General features: G+C 49.5%; 1 protein-coding gene across 6 annotated transcripts in view; it reads right to left on the bottom strand.

Annotated features, from left to right (window-relative positions):
* Positions 1 to 14,698, bottom strand: part of RAP1GAP2 (RAP1 GTPase activating protein 2) — a 220,810-nt gene that overhangs the window by 55,679 nt on the left and 150,433 nt on the right. For all 6 annotated transcript variants that reach the window (XR_005212799.1, XM_037810055.1, XM_037810053.1 and 3 more), the window contains 5 exons: positions 8,214 to 8,249; positions 4,505 to 4,549; positions 3,692 to 3,724; positions 3,119 to 3,331; positions 1,830 to 1,933 (listed from right to left, as the gene is read on the bottom strand). Coding sequence is in view for 5 of the 6 variants with exons in the window: in XM_037810055.1 (XP_037665983.1) it covers positions 1,830 to 1,933; positions 3,119 to 3,331; positions 3,692 to 3,724; positions 4,505 to 4,549; positions 8,214 to 8,249 (431 nt within the window). In the remaining variant the exon portion in view is untranslated. The remainder of the gene's footprint in view (positions 1 to 1,829; positions 1,934 to 3,118; positions 3,332 to 3,691; positions 3,725 to 4,504; positions 4,550 to 8,213; positions 8,250 to 14,698) is intronic.

The raw sequence follows: 14,698 nt of genomic DNA on the forward strand, positions 1-14,698 counted from the left end.
AGAGATATGTGAAAGAAGCTGGGAACAGTAGTCAATGCCAGCAGGGGAATTTCATCTCTGGATAATTTATTCTTCGAGTCTGGTAGAGCTACTAAGCCAAGGGGCCAATTTTTTAATGTGTGATTTCCAGTTTGGCCTGGCCATCACTCCAAGTACATAATGTGACTGTCCAACTTTCTCGCTGGTGTATGGTTTCTCTCTGCCCCCTACCCAGTGGCTTTCTCTTCGGGAGAGTTACAAATGAGCTTGCCCTTGGGCTCCCCAAGGCATAGATTTCAAATGCTGTTGACCCAAAATAACAAAAGTGGAATGAAATCAGACTGTTCCAAGGCTAGCCTCCACTCCTAAAAATTACAGGACTTTTCCACAATCTCCAATCTCATATATTCCCATGCTACGTCACTTTCTAAAAAAGGGGTACTAAAATAACTCCCTCATTTTAGTTCCATTGTGCCCTTACCGTGCCAAAACAAAAAACAAAAAAAATCATCAAAGTCTGTCTTGTGTGCCCGGCATCTTACACTAGCTTTCATTCCTGATGCAGTATTTCAGATGGGATATAGTATTGGAATAAGGGGCTTAGATCCTTGGGTTCCAGTTGTCATCTGGCTCAGAAATTCTACCCAATCTTGGTATGCCTTTTATTAAAAAAGGAAGCAATTTTCTTTACAGAGTTTCATTAAACTAGAAATCCCTGGAGATGGCAATCCAAGTATTACCCCTCAAAAAAAACTCACTCTGCTACTTAATTGATCCTTCCATGCCTCTGTAAAGAAAACTGCTTCCTTTCTAAATAAAAATCAAACCAAGACTGGATGGGTGATGACAACTTCCTCATACCCTGCACCCCTCCCCCAAAGAAGGGCTATGTGTTCCTGCTCCCAATAGTATTTATCTCCAAATTTGGGGGGTGGGGGTGGAGGGTGTATTGCTCTTTTCCAAAGACCTGCAAGGACTTCCAATTTGATTCACAAATACAGACTGAGAGCTTGACAAGTTCATGGCAGTCTCCAGGCAGCAGCACCTGGCTTTCACACGGCCTTCCCAGCTTCTCCACCTTCCCACCAAGGGCAGAGGAAAACAAGACACAGACTCCTTGGTGTTCCCATGAGTCCTGTGCCTGTCGCTGAAGTAATACCTGTGACAGCTATTAAAATTCTGGTATTCTCTCCCGCTAGACCTTAAGCCTTTAGAGGACAGGGACCAAGTCTTGGTCATCATTATATCCCCAGCACCCATCACAGTTCCTGGTACATAGAAAGTTTTCAAAACATGCCAGTTGAGTTAAACAGAAACCAGTTCCAGGTCCTGCCCTTGAGGAGGTCATTAGCTGGGGACAGGAGCCCAGGCTCCAGCCGTAAACCAGCACTCTCCCTAAGCACTCTCCCATTCCAGGGAACCCAGCCCACACCACACATACTTTGGAAGTTATTTTCCCCAATAGAATGTACACTGTAGGTGGCGTTCTGGCAAACCTCTCCCAGGGGGCCTTGGAGTTGTATCTCCAGCAGGATTACCCATACCGAGCCATCCCTGCTTTTTCTCCCCATCTGCCTCAGAGCCACAGACTCCCACAAGAAAGAGAGGCAGGTAGGGGTGGGGTGCAGGTGAGCCTGGGACCAGAACACACCCTTGACTCCGCCATCAGCCAGCTGGTGGGAACACCTGGGTCTCCCTGCCCCGCAACCTGGGACCTAGCCCCAGGATTCCCGCCGGCCTGCCCTCCCTCTCAGCACACCCAGGCCAGACTGGGCGGACTGGTATTTCTGGATCCCTTGGGGCAGCCCCACCTCCAAGAGGTGTGGTCTCAAACAGGGCAGCAGCCGCACCTGAGAATGATGCGCAGGTACTCGATCCCCTCTGCCTCCTCGCACCGGATGGACAGAATCAAGTTCCCCAGGCTGCTGCCTGTACAGTAGAAGTTTAGATGATCCTAGAAACAGAAATCAGGTGTTAGAGGGGAGGAGGGAAACCTCCAGACATGTCCCCTCACAACACCTCCCTCACCAGAAGTGAGAATGCAATGAGCAAGAGAAGGCTGCCCTTGCTGCGCTGCCTCTGCAGATGACGATAATGGTGAAGATGAAGATAACATCAGTAGGTACTGACCACCGAGCCCGTCAAAGCGCTTAACACCTGTTCTGTCCTTTAATCCCGACCACAGCTTTATGCAGTTCACAGGTGTTGTCTGTCACCCCCAGTTCACAGATGAGGAAACCCAGGTTCAGGGAGGTTAAGTAATAGACCAGAGTCACAACGAAGCAAGTGACAGATCCAGGGTTCAAACCCAGGTCTGCCTTGACTCTGGCGCTCAAGTTCTTCCCCACAAGAAATGAGCCCACTTCCCTGCTCCCAGGGGCAGGCAGCCCTCTCCAATTCAGGCTATGTGTGGGGAGAAAGCCAGGCAGAACAACAGCATCCCAGAGCCAAAGGGAGCCCAGGTCCTCTGGACCAGGGGGTCGTCTCGGGCTCAGGGGGCGCTGGATGAAAGCACGGCTTCTTGCAGCCAGGAAACCCAATCTGGCGGGCCCTAGAATCAGCATTTTTACAAAATCCCCAGGGACCCTGGTGCAGCCCCCTCCGCGGGAGATGCGGCAAAGCTGCCTTGGGCTGGAGACAACCCGCTGGGGACTTCTGGAATCTGGCAAGCCTGAAGGGTAGAGTACATTTAAAAAAAATGTAACTTTGTCACTTTTAAGCAATCCGAGGCTCGCAGAGCTTCATCCGGTACAAGGACCCAGGGGACCCGCTTGAATGAATGTATGAGGGATTTGTACTAGACAGATGGAAACAGACGTTTCCAAGGTGTTAGAACTTAGTATTTTTCCTTGAATAGTTAAATTCAACCCCACCCTCCTTCACCCCCCAAACACTAACCGTTGGATCACCTCCTAAAACATTTCCTGGGAGATCCCCACAAGGACCCATCACACTGGGTCTGGGAGCAGGGCCAGGAGCGACCCAACCAAAGGCAGAGGCAGGAGGCAAGGAAGAGGGCAGCATGGGGAAGAAGCAGAGAGAGGGAGAGGAAAAAGGGGGCCCTGGAGAGGGGAATGCAAGTTCCCCCAAAGCAATCTCCCCCTCAGGCAGCTCTTTTCTCCCAGTCCCTCAGCCTCACCTTCCCCAGGAAGTGTCTGCGGTAGACCCGGGCTTCGCTCCTGCACTCGAGCTTGTAGCCAAATGCTCTGGGGCTGAGGTTGTCCTCTTCCTCCTCCTCACAGGTGCTGCTGCCTAGCGACGTTGGCGTGCCCACGTTCTCCGGGTCCTCAATCCAATAGCCCCCGAACTGGGGCAGGATAACCTGGGGGTATGGGCCTCCCTTCTCCACAACCTGGAGGCAGAGGGAGGGTCTGCACTGCAGCCTGCCTGGGGACCGCAGGGGGGTGGCGAGGGGAACCCCTGGTGACACACCCCCTTACTGTATGAGGCTGGTGTATGAGGCCGGAGATGGTAACATGAGCCCCTCCTCTAAGCACCACAGCATCTCCAGCCTCCCCAACCCTGTGGACCTCAGGGTCCCAAGGCACCCCTGATTTTAAACATGGAAAAGCTGAGGTCACAAGGAAAGGAAGGAAGACACCTCAGGCCCTCAGGACTCATTGCTAGGGCCTCTCCATGAGGGGCTGGGCAGGAGCCGTGAGTCACTGTCATCTCCCCAAGCCACACCAAGGGCATCTGGGTGGGCTCCTACCTCGTCAATGCTGGGATACGGAATGTAGTCGTCCTGCAAGGCAAGGCAGAGAAGGTTCCCATTAGTCCCTGGGGTGCCCGTGAAGTCTGGCGGCTGTTTCCATTTCCCTCTCCCAGGTCTGGGGATGGGGGTGGGTTGGGCGACCGGGCAGGCTGCACCAGGGGCTTGGGAGCATCCACGGGAAGATCCACAGGTGGAAGAACAGCCCAGAGGCAGCTCTGGGATTTGACCTCCCTTGAGCTTTTCTCCTAATTGACAGAGCTGAATGCAAACCCTGCCAGCTGAGAATGCAGTGTACCAAAGGTTGAACTCCACGCCCCTAATGACACTTCCCCTCAGGGATGCTATCATTGGGAGTGACCCCTGGACATCCCCACTTTCTCTGAATCCCATTCACGGGCCCCCAGGCAAAGGGGCTGTTCTCTGAGCAATGAGCTTCACACTGGAGCCCTGGAAATGGAACCGGAAGCTGAGAGCTGACTGCCCGCTGGAACCCAGAGCACGACAGCGCCTTGCACATGTCCGAGAGCAGGAGGGCATAGGGAGGAGTCACGCCACACCTCAGGTCTTGCCCAAGGCTCTGTCCCCAGCCTGCTTGGGAGCTGGCCCCAGAGGCATCAAACCCAAGTCCTCCTGGCTGCCTACCACCAGTCTAACAAGGATGCAGTCATTTAAGTAGCTCTTGGGGAAAATCAAAGAGTCAGACAGGATGTGTAAGTTACCCACAGCCCACCGGCTGCCCCTCCTGCCTTCCTCTCCCCTCGGCCCCCCTCATCGGGCCCACCCGGCTGTCAGCTCACCCGCCCAGCCCACCTTGTTCTTCTGGGGTCCCGGCTTCTGCTCTTCGAGCTTGATCCCCTGCGGAAACAAGGAAAAGAGGATTTGTGGAAAGCAAAGGTCCCAAAGAATGGGCTAAATGGGGAAGTCACTCAGGAGCACCGGGCTTGCTGATGGTTAGTTACTACTATATTATAATGATAAATAATAACAACAGGTATCATATCCTGGGCCCCGTGTGCCTGGATGTACACGCCACACACACAGACCTCAAAGCAGCCCCAGATGAGGTGGCAGAGTGGGGCGGTTAAGAAGCATGGACTCAAGCCACATCTTCCAGGTGCAAATGTCAACACTGCCCCTTCCAGCCTTAGGACCTTGGACAAGTCACAGAACCTTTCTGTGGCCCAGTGACCGCATCTGTAAAATGGAACAGCAGTGCCTGCTACTGGCATGAAGATTAAAGATTGACATGTGTTAAGCACTTGGGACGCTGCTGAGTATATGGTGAATGCGATGCACTTGCCACTATTTTTATGATGAGGCAGGTAATAGTATAGTCCTGGAGGTTAAATATTTCCCCTGGGGTCACAGAGCCAGTAGGTGAGAGGCGAGGGTGTCAGATGTCAGATGTCAGTATCTGCTGGATGTCTGGACCTCAGGCCCTGCCAGCCCCACTGCCTCCCTGGTACGGGGTCCTCACTCATCTACCAGCTTACTGTTTGTGACCCTTGATGAGGTTCAGCCTCCTGAGGATAACACCTGCCCTCCCACCTTACAGAGGTTTTACTGTAAGGATCAGAGACGATGAGTGGAGCTGCACTGGAGAGCTCGCCCATAGGGATCTGGAAAGTGCACTTCCGAGGGGCTGGGCACTGCCCAGCAGTTCCATAGTCCAGCTCTGACTTAACTGGGCTTTGCAAGCAGGGAGCACACAGTGTGCCCAAGACTGAATAAATCCAGAGAGAGCAGGAGAGGGTAGGACCAACCAGGAGAACCAGACCTGGGCAGAAATCCCACTCCTCTCCGGGGAGAAGAGCTCCCCAAAGCCACCCCCACAGAATCCGAACGCCAGTGCCTCAGGAGTTAACCTTCCAAAATGTGCTCTCTCTCATCTCCTTGGAGCCTCCCGTCACCGTCTTACCCAGGAGGAAACAGGCCCAGAGAAGGGAGACTGCTGGCCTAATGTCGCCCAGCTAGTGAGTGGCAGGGCCTGGATTTGCAGCAAGGCTGTCCGTCTCCCCAGCACCTAAACCCTGTCCCTGGAGACCAGAGCTCCTCCTGGCCCCTGGGTAGATTTAGGCACAGCCTCCTGCGGACTTCTCTGGGCTGAGTCACCCTGCAGCATTGTCAAGAAGGGTGTGGGAAGGTCCTCCCACCGGACAGGTGCTCCTCTCCACCTGGGTGGCCCAGCAGACCCATCCAAGGAGTAAAGCCGGGCAGGGGTGGGGGTGGGGGGATGATGTCAAGGCTTTGTTTTGTTTGCCCTGCATTAGTCATCCCTAGGAACAGCCCCTGAGGCAGGACAGCAAACCTCCCTCCCCACCCCTCTGCCACTCCACACCCTCCCCCACGACACAGCCACCCCCCACCCCAGCACTGGGCGCACTCTCCCTCCCTGATACACTCACAGTAATCTAACGCGACAGATATTATCAGGATCCCCTTTTTCCCTGATGAAGAAACTAAAGCTTAGGGAGGTAGAGGCTTGAGCAAGGATACTCAGGGTTGGAACCAGAGTGACCCAGGAGCTGAACTGCTCTGCAGGGTGAGGGGAGATGGCGCCCTAGCTGGAGGACAGGATCTGGCCTCACCACCCGGCATCATCACCGTGGATCTCCCACAGGGTCCTCTGGGAGTTCCACGTGCACAGATGAGCTGGGTCCCACCCTTCAGCGTGCCCACCGGGCACAGGGTAGGCACTTAATAAGCCCCCAGTGGTCTCAACTGAGATGGAGAAATTGGCAAATGGCCTGTGGGGCATGGAGATGCAACGGGAGGACAAAAATAAGACTCCAGCCCTGGAGAGGCTCCCAACTTAATTGAGAGTTCAAGGTCAGCAGCCTCCAAGCAGCAGACCAATGTGAGGCGGGTTAAGTGGGCTGAAGCCCTGTACAGAGGAGGCAGGGGCTCCAGATGGGGGGCAGCAAGGGGGAACCACCAGAGAGAAGGAGCAGGTGAATAAACGGTGAGCCACAGGTCCCCTGCCAGCTTCCGGGAGTGTTGGGATTCCACGGGCTTGGAGGTGAAAAGCCCCACTTCGCTCCAAGCCCTGTCGCGCTTAATTATGCCCTGTCACCCACCACTGGCTGTCACTGCAAGTGCCATCCTTGTTTCCACAACTTTCCTACATTCATGTAAAATCCGTTCATATTCCACACGCTGCTGGGCACAGAGGCGAAACCTAATTAACTTGCTTGTGGTAATGACACACCACTAATATTTTTCCTTCCAACAGTCCCTGCCTCTCCCCACCCTCAGGGAGACCTGGCTTTTCCCCAAGGACCCTGCTGGCTTGCCGCCGCCCTCTAGGCACCTCTGCCTGCATCTCAGGACTGCGGCAGCCGCGTTTGCCTCGTCTGCTGGAGCTTCCAGACAGGTATGACCTAATCTTCCATCAACAACCCCTCCTTCCTGGAGCCTGTAGCATCCTCTTAGGGCAAAAAAAAAAAAAGGGCATCGTAATAGAGTGGCTAAGCTCTCTGGCTCTGAAACTACTGCCTAGCCATGGGCCCAGGGTGATTTATTTAACATCCTTATGCCTCAGTTTCCTCACCTAAGAAATGGGGATAATAACAATAGTAACAATAACAACAATAATAATATCTACTTCCTATGGGCTTTGTCAGGAATAAATAAGATAATACCTGCCAGTCTTTGGGCCCAGAGAAGTGCTCAAAATATGTGTACTATTATCAGCATCTTCTCCCCACTCTTTCCATCTCTATCAATTAGATCTCCTGGACCTCTCCCCTATCCCTACAGCAGTTCTCACTCGTGAGCCCTGACCCCTCAGGGGTGGATAATGCTGAAGAACCTCCAAATCCACATTGAACTCGGAGTTTTGTGCAGTGCCTCTCATTCATCCAACTTCATCCCAATGACCATGTAAGTCAGCATTCCTTTTAGAGGAAAAAAATTAATACACTATCTCATTTCATCCCAACGACCATGTAAGTGGGTGTTTTGTTTGTTTGTTTGTTTGTTTTTTAAGTAAATAAATTAAACAGAGGCTTAGCAGAGTTAACTTGTGGTAGTTAGTATTGGATGCAGGATGTAAACCCAGGTTTCTTGGATCCCGGAATCTGTCTTCCCCCCACCCCACCGTTCTGCCTCCCAGACACTGGAAGCTTCCACTAAGTCTGCACATCGTCGGCTTTCTTTCCAATCCATCCCAGGAACAAGGGGTTCTTTCAAACCCTCCCTACATCTGTGGGGTTTATGAGACCCCTGCTGCTCTGCTGGGGAATTCTGTTTTTCATCTTCTTCTTGTTCAGGAAGGAGTCTTCCCAGAGTCCCCTGAGCTGCTCAACAGTGACATGACCTCAGGCTGCCCTGGGATGATGGGACCCTGTGGGTTCTCTCTTCTCCCACCCCTCCTCCAAGGCGCCCATCACCCACCTGAAGGTTTCGCCCGGAGCAGAGTCCTTGGAGGTCACTGCGGCCTCTGCCAGCCACGCCCACGCGCCTCTCCCCTACCCCCACCCAGCCCCAGGTCTCCACTTTCCCACTTTTGGGTGCTCACCTGCATCTTCTCCAGCATCTCGAAGAACTCCGCAGACTGAAAGAGACAGGGAGGGGAAAGAAAGACGGGGAGTCAGCCAGGCGGTCAGCTGAGAAGGCCTTCTCCTCACCAAACATCTGGAGGCTGAGCCCGGGGCTCCCCAGGGGACAAAATTCATTTGGATCAGGAGAGAAGATAATTTGATTTTGCCTTTGCAGGACTGGAAAGCCAGAACAACCTATTCAACAAAAGAAAACAGGCAGGGACTGGCAGATGGCCCTGGGGGAGCAGACACTCGGACTCTGTCTGCCGGGCCCCCTGGGAAAAGCCAAGTTCCCCAAAATGCCCAGGAGCCCCGGGATTCAACCTCCACCAGGATTCATGCTTGAGATGGTTTCAACCCAACACTGAGGTCCAGGAGATGCCGAACATAAGCAGTTTCCCAACTTTTGTGGCAACACAGTCCTTCTGTCCTCTCACACAAAATCTCACTTGGAACCCCAATTTGTTAAACCAGGAAAAGCAGATTTGCTCTGGTCTTGAGTCCCTGAGTTGCCACCTCTGCCTGCCCCAGCCCCCTGCCTCCGAAGGACCCTAGAGCTTGTGAAGCAAAGCCTGGAAACCACTGAACTGCAGACTTTAGGGGCCTGGATGGATTATTTTTAAAATCTTGAAGTGCATTCGTCCAAACCTTTAACCTTCTCTGTAACCTCCAGGTAGGAAAAAATTAAAAAGGAGTTAAAAAGGGAAGTAGAGTGGATGGTGAGGGCTGGGAGGTCTTTCCCTACAAAACAAATGTAGAGGTCCCTCAGGAGCTGTCCACTTCCTACTCCGTGAAAACAGCTACGCTTTCTGTCACAACCTCACTGGTCACCGGCATGCCACGGGTTAACGAGTGCCTGGAACAGACAGTTCTGGGGTGAACAGGAGAGAGGAGAAGAGAAAAGAAAGCAGAGATGAGGAAGAGTCTGCCCTCAGCACCTGACGCAGAAGGAGAGCATCCAAACCCTCCCCAGCTGGCCAGCGCTGCCTGGAGCCCCCGCTGATCTCAGAATTCTCAGGAGAGAACCACCCAGGCAGGACCCCAACCCTGGTGCAGCCTCCAAACCACCTCCTTCGGGCCTTGGGAAGCAAAAAGGCCCTGACCTGCTGGGAGTTCAGGTTCTAGGGTGTGGAAACCCCATGTATGAATCAACAGGGACATGGACAAGCTTACAGTCCCCATACCCAGTATCTTGACCATCACAGCTCTATACTCTGGGCATAAATGCACCACCCACACTTTACATTCTCACCAACTGCAGCCTCCAGGAGACCAAGGATTATCAGACATAAAGAGTTTGTTCAAATCAGTAAGATTCGGAAGTGAGCAGGCAGAGTGCAAGGGGGCAGAAACAATCAATATTTACATATAAAGGCCTTTGATCCAGCAATTCCACTTCTAGAAATTTTTTTTTATTTGTGAGGAATTGGTATTAATTCTTTAAATGTTTGGTAGAATTCACTGGTGAAACCAATTGGGCCTGGGTTTGGGGGAAAGGGGCAGGTGTTGGGGATTACTAATTCACTCTCTTTACTTGTTACAGATCTATTCAGATTTTCTATCTCTTCCTGTCAATTTTGGTGGTTTGTGTCTTTCTAGGAATTTGTCCATTTCATCTAAGTTATCTAATTTATTGGCATATAATTGTTCATCTTTTGCATTTTATTTTTGAATAAAGACTAGGATGGCTATAATTAAAAAGACAGATAATAAAAAGAGTTGGTGAGGACGTGGAGAAATCAGAACCCTCATACATTGCTGGTGGAAATGTAAAACAGTTTGGCAGTTTGGAAAACAGCCACCTTGGAAAACAGTTTGGCAGTTCCTCGAAACATTAAACATAGAGTTATCATTTGATTCAGCAATTTCACTCTTATATATATACCCAAGAGAAATGAAAACACATGACCATGCAAAAACTTGTATACAAATGTTCATAGCAGCATTATTCATAATAGCTAAAAAGTGGAAAACACCCCAAATGTCCATCAACTGATGAACTGATAAAATGTGGTATATACACACACTGGAATATTATTCAGCCATAAAAAGTAGTGAAGTACTGATATATGCTACAACATGGATGAACCTTGAAGACATCCTAAATGAAAGAAGCTAGACACAAAAGGCCATGTTACGTGATTCCATTTACATGAAATGTCCAATAGGAAAATCCAGAGACAGAAAGTAGATTAGTGTTTTCTTAGGTATGAGAGGGATGGGAGCATTAGAGGATGATAGCTAAAGGGTACGGAGTTTCTATTTTGAGGTGATGAAATGTTCTCAAATTATAGTGGTGATGGGTGCACAACTCTGTCAATATACTAAAGACCACTGAATTATAGACTTTGAGTGAATTGTATGGTGTGTGAACTATGTCTTAATGAAGCTGTTACCAACAATAACAACAAAAAAAACCACTATGCAGCTCTTCAAAGAAAGTAATAGATTTATATGGTTTACATAAAGTTCTCTCCCAGACATAAATGGGGCGGGGAGGGGGCAGCATATCAAAGAGCAGCACATAGAATATGATTCCATTTTTATAAAACAAAAAAAAAACACCTTAAAAACAAAATCTAAAACTATTTTTATATATAATGTATGTAAATGCATAGAAAAATGATCTGGAAGAAACTGACTAATTATATCTAGAGGAGGAAGTAAGGGCGGCGAAGGCATTTGCTTTATATTCTGTCTACTTCACAAGCATGAAGACCCACGTTTACTTGCTGTGCTAGTTTGGATATATTGTGTTCCCCCAAAAGCCATATTCTTTAATGCAATCTTGCGGAGGCAGCTTTTTTAATCTTTTGATTAGAGTGTGACCTCTTGATTGAATGTTTCCATGAATATTTGACCCTGCCCATTCAGGGTAGGTCTTGATTAGTTTACTGGAGTCCTTTAAAGTTGCTCACACAGACAGCAGCTGAGAGAGACTTTCGGAGAGCTTGAGCTTGCTAATGCTTTGAGATGTTGGCCCAGAGTTTGCTCCAGAGAAGCTAAGAGAGGACAAAATGCCCCAGGAGCAGCAGAGAGAGACTTTTGGAGAGACGCTTAGGAGCTGAGAGAGGTGCTCAGAGATGCTTGGAGTTGCAGACAAAAGGACATTTGGAGATGCTAAACTAAGGACACACAGGAGCAGAGAGAGGAGCTGAAACACAACTTGGGACCAGCAGACGCCAGCCACATGCCTTCCCAGCTGACAGAGGCATTCCTGACACCATCAGCCATTCTTCAGTGATGGTATCCTCTTGTTGATGCCTTAGTTTGGACACTTTTATGGCCTTAGGACTGTAAATTTTTAACTTAATAAATCCCCTTTACAAAAGCCAATCCACTTCTGTTATTTTGCATAACAGCAGCCTTAGCAAACCAGAACACCTGCATAATTAAACTTTAAGTTAATGCATAAGTTTTGTAAAAGAAACAGAAAAAGGTGCAAAGGACATGAGCAAACAATTTACTAAGGGAGAAATATAAAATGGCCAATAAACATATGGAACATGTCCAACCTTCCTAGTTATCAATGAAATTAAAGTAATAATAAGATAACACTCTTTATCTATCAGACTGGCCAAGATTAAAAAGAACACCCAAGTGTTGGCAAGGATGTGGGGGTAAGGGCACAGGAACCGTGGGTAAGTACATCCCTGGCAGCGCCTTTATTCAGGGCAATTGGCACTATGTGTCTGAAGCCTTGAAAATGTGCACATCCTTTGGCCCAATTAGCCCACTCCAGAGAATTTACTCTAAAGCCGTGTTTGGACAACTACAAAAGGATGTTCGTTGCAGCACTGCTTACAGGCCAAAAAAGTGGAAATCTCCACTTCAGTGAAAGGAAGAATAAATAAAACATGGGACTATGCCCATACAATAAAGTACTATGAGAGAAGATCTGTGTTAATTACATTAGTGCAATGATGCACAATGCATTGCTAAGTGAGAAAAACAGGGTGTGGAGAGATGATCCAAGCTTTTCAATTAAACATAAAAAAAATGGTTGTGTATATATTTATAGTAAGTCTGCATATGTATATACACATTACCCCTCCAGAGAAAAATATCCTGAAGGATTCCTGCTAAAATTCCAGCTCACTCTCTGTTACCCATGCAAACTGGAAATCAAAATACTTGAGGTTTATTCTTAGACTCTACAGCCCACCATGGGTCTATCGGTTTACCCCAATGGATTAAACATCTACTAAATGCAAGGCACAGAGTGGGATGCTGGGCAAATGAGAAGCACTAGGCAGGGGTCCAATTTCTAGGGTACTCAACCTTGACTATGAGATGAGGCTGTCCAGGGCTGTATTATAGAGACCAATGCCTCAGGGGTTCAGAGGAGGCAGAAGGCACTTCTTGCTGGGAGGTGATGTGTAACAATTATCTATTGCTGTCTAACAAATTACCCCAAAACTTGATGGGTTAAGACAATTTCTGTGGCTTAGCTGGACAGCTCTGGTCAGGGTTGCTCCTGCGGTGTTAGTAGGGATGCTGGCAGGGGCTGCAGAGATCCAAGGCTTACCTGGGGCCAGAGGATCCACTTCCAAGAGCCCCGCCCCCCACCGTGGCCCCACCGTGGCTGATGGCGGTAGGCCTCAGCTCCTCACCCCACGGGCTCCTCCCAGGCTGCTTGGGTGTCCTCACGACGTGGAAGCTGACTCCTCCATGAGAGCGAGCACGGAGGAAGCGACAGTACTTCTCACAACCAGGTCTCTGAAATCAGGCCCCATCACGTCCCCGTTAGGCTATTTGTTAGAAGCAATTCTCTACGTCCACAATACAGGGAGGGGGAATTTGGTTCAAACCCTCGAAGGGAGGTGTGTCAAAGAATTTGCAGACATTTGCCTTCCACCAAATCAAGGAAGGCTACTTGGAAGAAGTGGGATCCCAGGAGACCATAAGGACAGACAGAGACCACTTAACAGGCAGAGGTGAAGAAGGTGTTCCAGGCAGTGGGGACTTAGGGCAAAGACAAAAATGTGGAGAAGCACAAAGAGTAGTCAATGGACGGTGAGTGGGTCAGCCTGGCGGAGGCTTGCGCATCAGGCATCCTGCAAATCAAATCAGGACGGAAAGGAGGGTTGGGGTCTAAGCCTGAAGGGCTCCAAATGCCAAGAACCCAGGCTCAGTGTGGAAGGCAGAGGACAGCCACTGAGGCTGGGGTATGGGGGAAAGACACAAGAGGCAGTACAGCCCAGTGGCCAAAGCTTGGGCTGATGAGCTGTGTGGCGTCAGGCAAGTCACTCAACCTCTCTTAATTCCAATTCCTTGTTTGTAAACTGAAGCAAATAACCCCTGCCTTTCAGGGTGCTTGTGAGGATGAAATGTGAACAGAAAGTGCCTGCCAGGGCCAGGGCCAGGCCCTCCGTGAGCACTCAGTAAACAGCAGCCATGAAAAGGTTTAGAAAGTTTGTTCTGTTGGGAGAGGGTCTGGTAGCAATAGGATATTTAGCTTTTCCTGCTTGAGGATGTTCAGCTTTCCTTGACCTCGATGGTCTTCCCAGAGATGCTGTATTTAGAGCACTGTTAAAAACAGGTCTGCGGGCAGTTACTCAAAAAGTTAAACATAGAATGACCATACGACCTGGAAATCCCACTCCTAGGTAGACCCAAAAGAACTGAAAGCAGGAATTTGAACAGATAACTGCACTGCATAGCAGCATTATTCACAATAGCCAAAATACAGAAACAACCCAAGTATCCATCGACAGATGAATGAATAAACAAAATGTGGAATATCCATACAATGGAATATTATTCTGTCAAAAGAAGTTCTGATACATGCAACAACATGGACGAACCTCAAAGACATCATGTTGGATGAAATAAGCTAGACACAAAAGGACAAATATTGTATGATTCCACATATATGAAGTATCTAGAATAAGTAAATTCATAGAGAAAGCAGATGGGAGTTAACGGGCTGGGGGAGGGGAACGGAGTTACTGCTTAATAGGTACAGAGCTTCTGTTTGGGGTAATGAAAAAGTTTTGGTAATGGATGGGGGTGACGGCAGCACAACATTGTGAAAGTAATTAATACCACTGACTTGTACACTTAAAAATGGTCAAAATGGCAAATTTATGTTATGTGTATGTATGTATATATATATAGTATGTATGTATGTATGTATAACCACAATACAATTTAAAAGAAAAAGAGTTCTGTGTTTCCTGAATGAAGATGTCCCATGGCTGCAGGGCTGGGACAAGTGGTGGGAAAAAATGTCTGTGATTCATCTTTGGCCCTGGGCAGTCACCGGGTGAATGGGGCCTGGGAGGATAGCGCCCAGGAGCCGACAAGAGCAGTGGCAGCTTGGCCCCACTTCTGGGTAACTCGTTCAACTTTCCAGTGGGACAGCTCCAGCCCTGGCAAACAGTGCATCTCCTTCTCCACCCAGAACTGGAGTGACAGGCCAGCATGGGACAGCAGCGCCAGCCATTCAGGCCCACCCCAG

The sequence above is a fragment of the Choloepus didactylus genome, chromosome 18, assembly GCF_015220235.1.
Source record: "Choloepus didactylus isolate mChoDid1 chromosome 18, mChoDid1.pri, whole genome shotgun sequence".
NCBI classification, from domain to species: domain Eukaryota; kingdom Metazoa; phylum Chordata; class Mammalia; order Pilosa; family Megalonychidae; genus Choloepus; species Choloepus didactylus.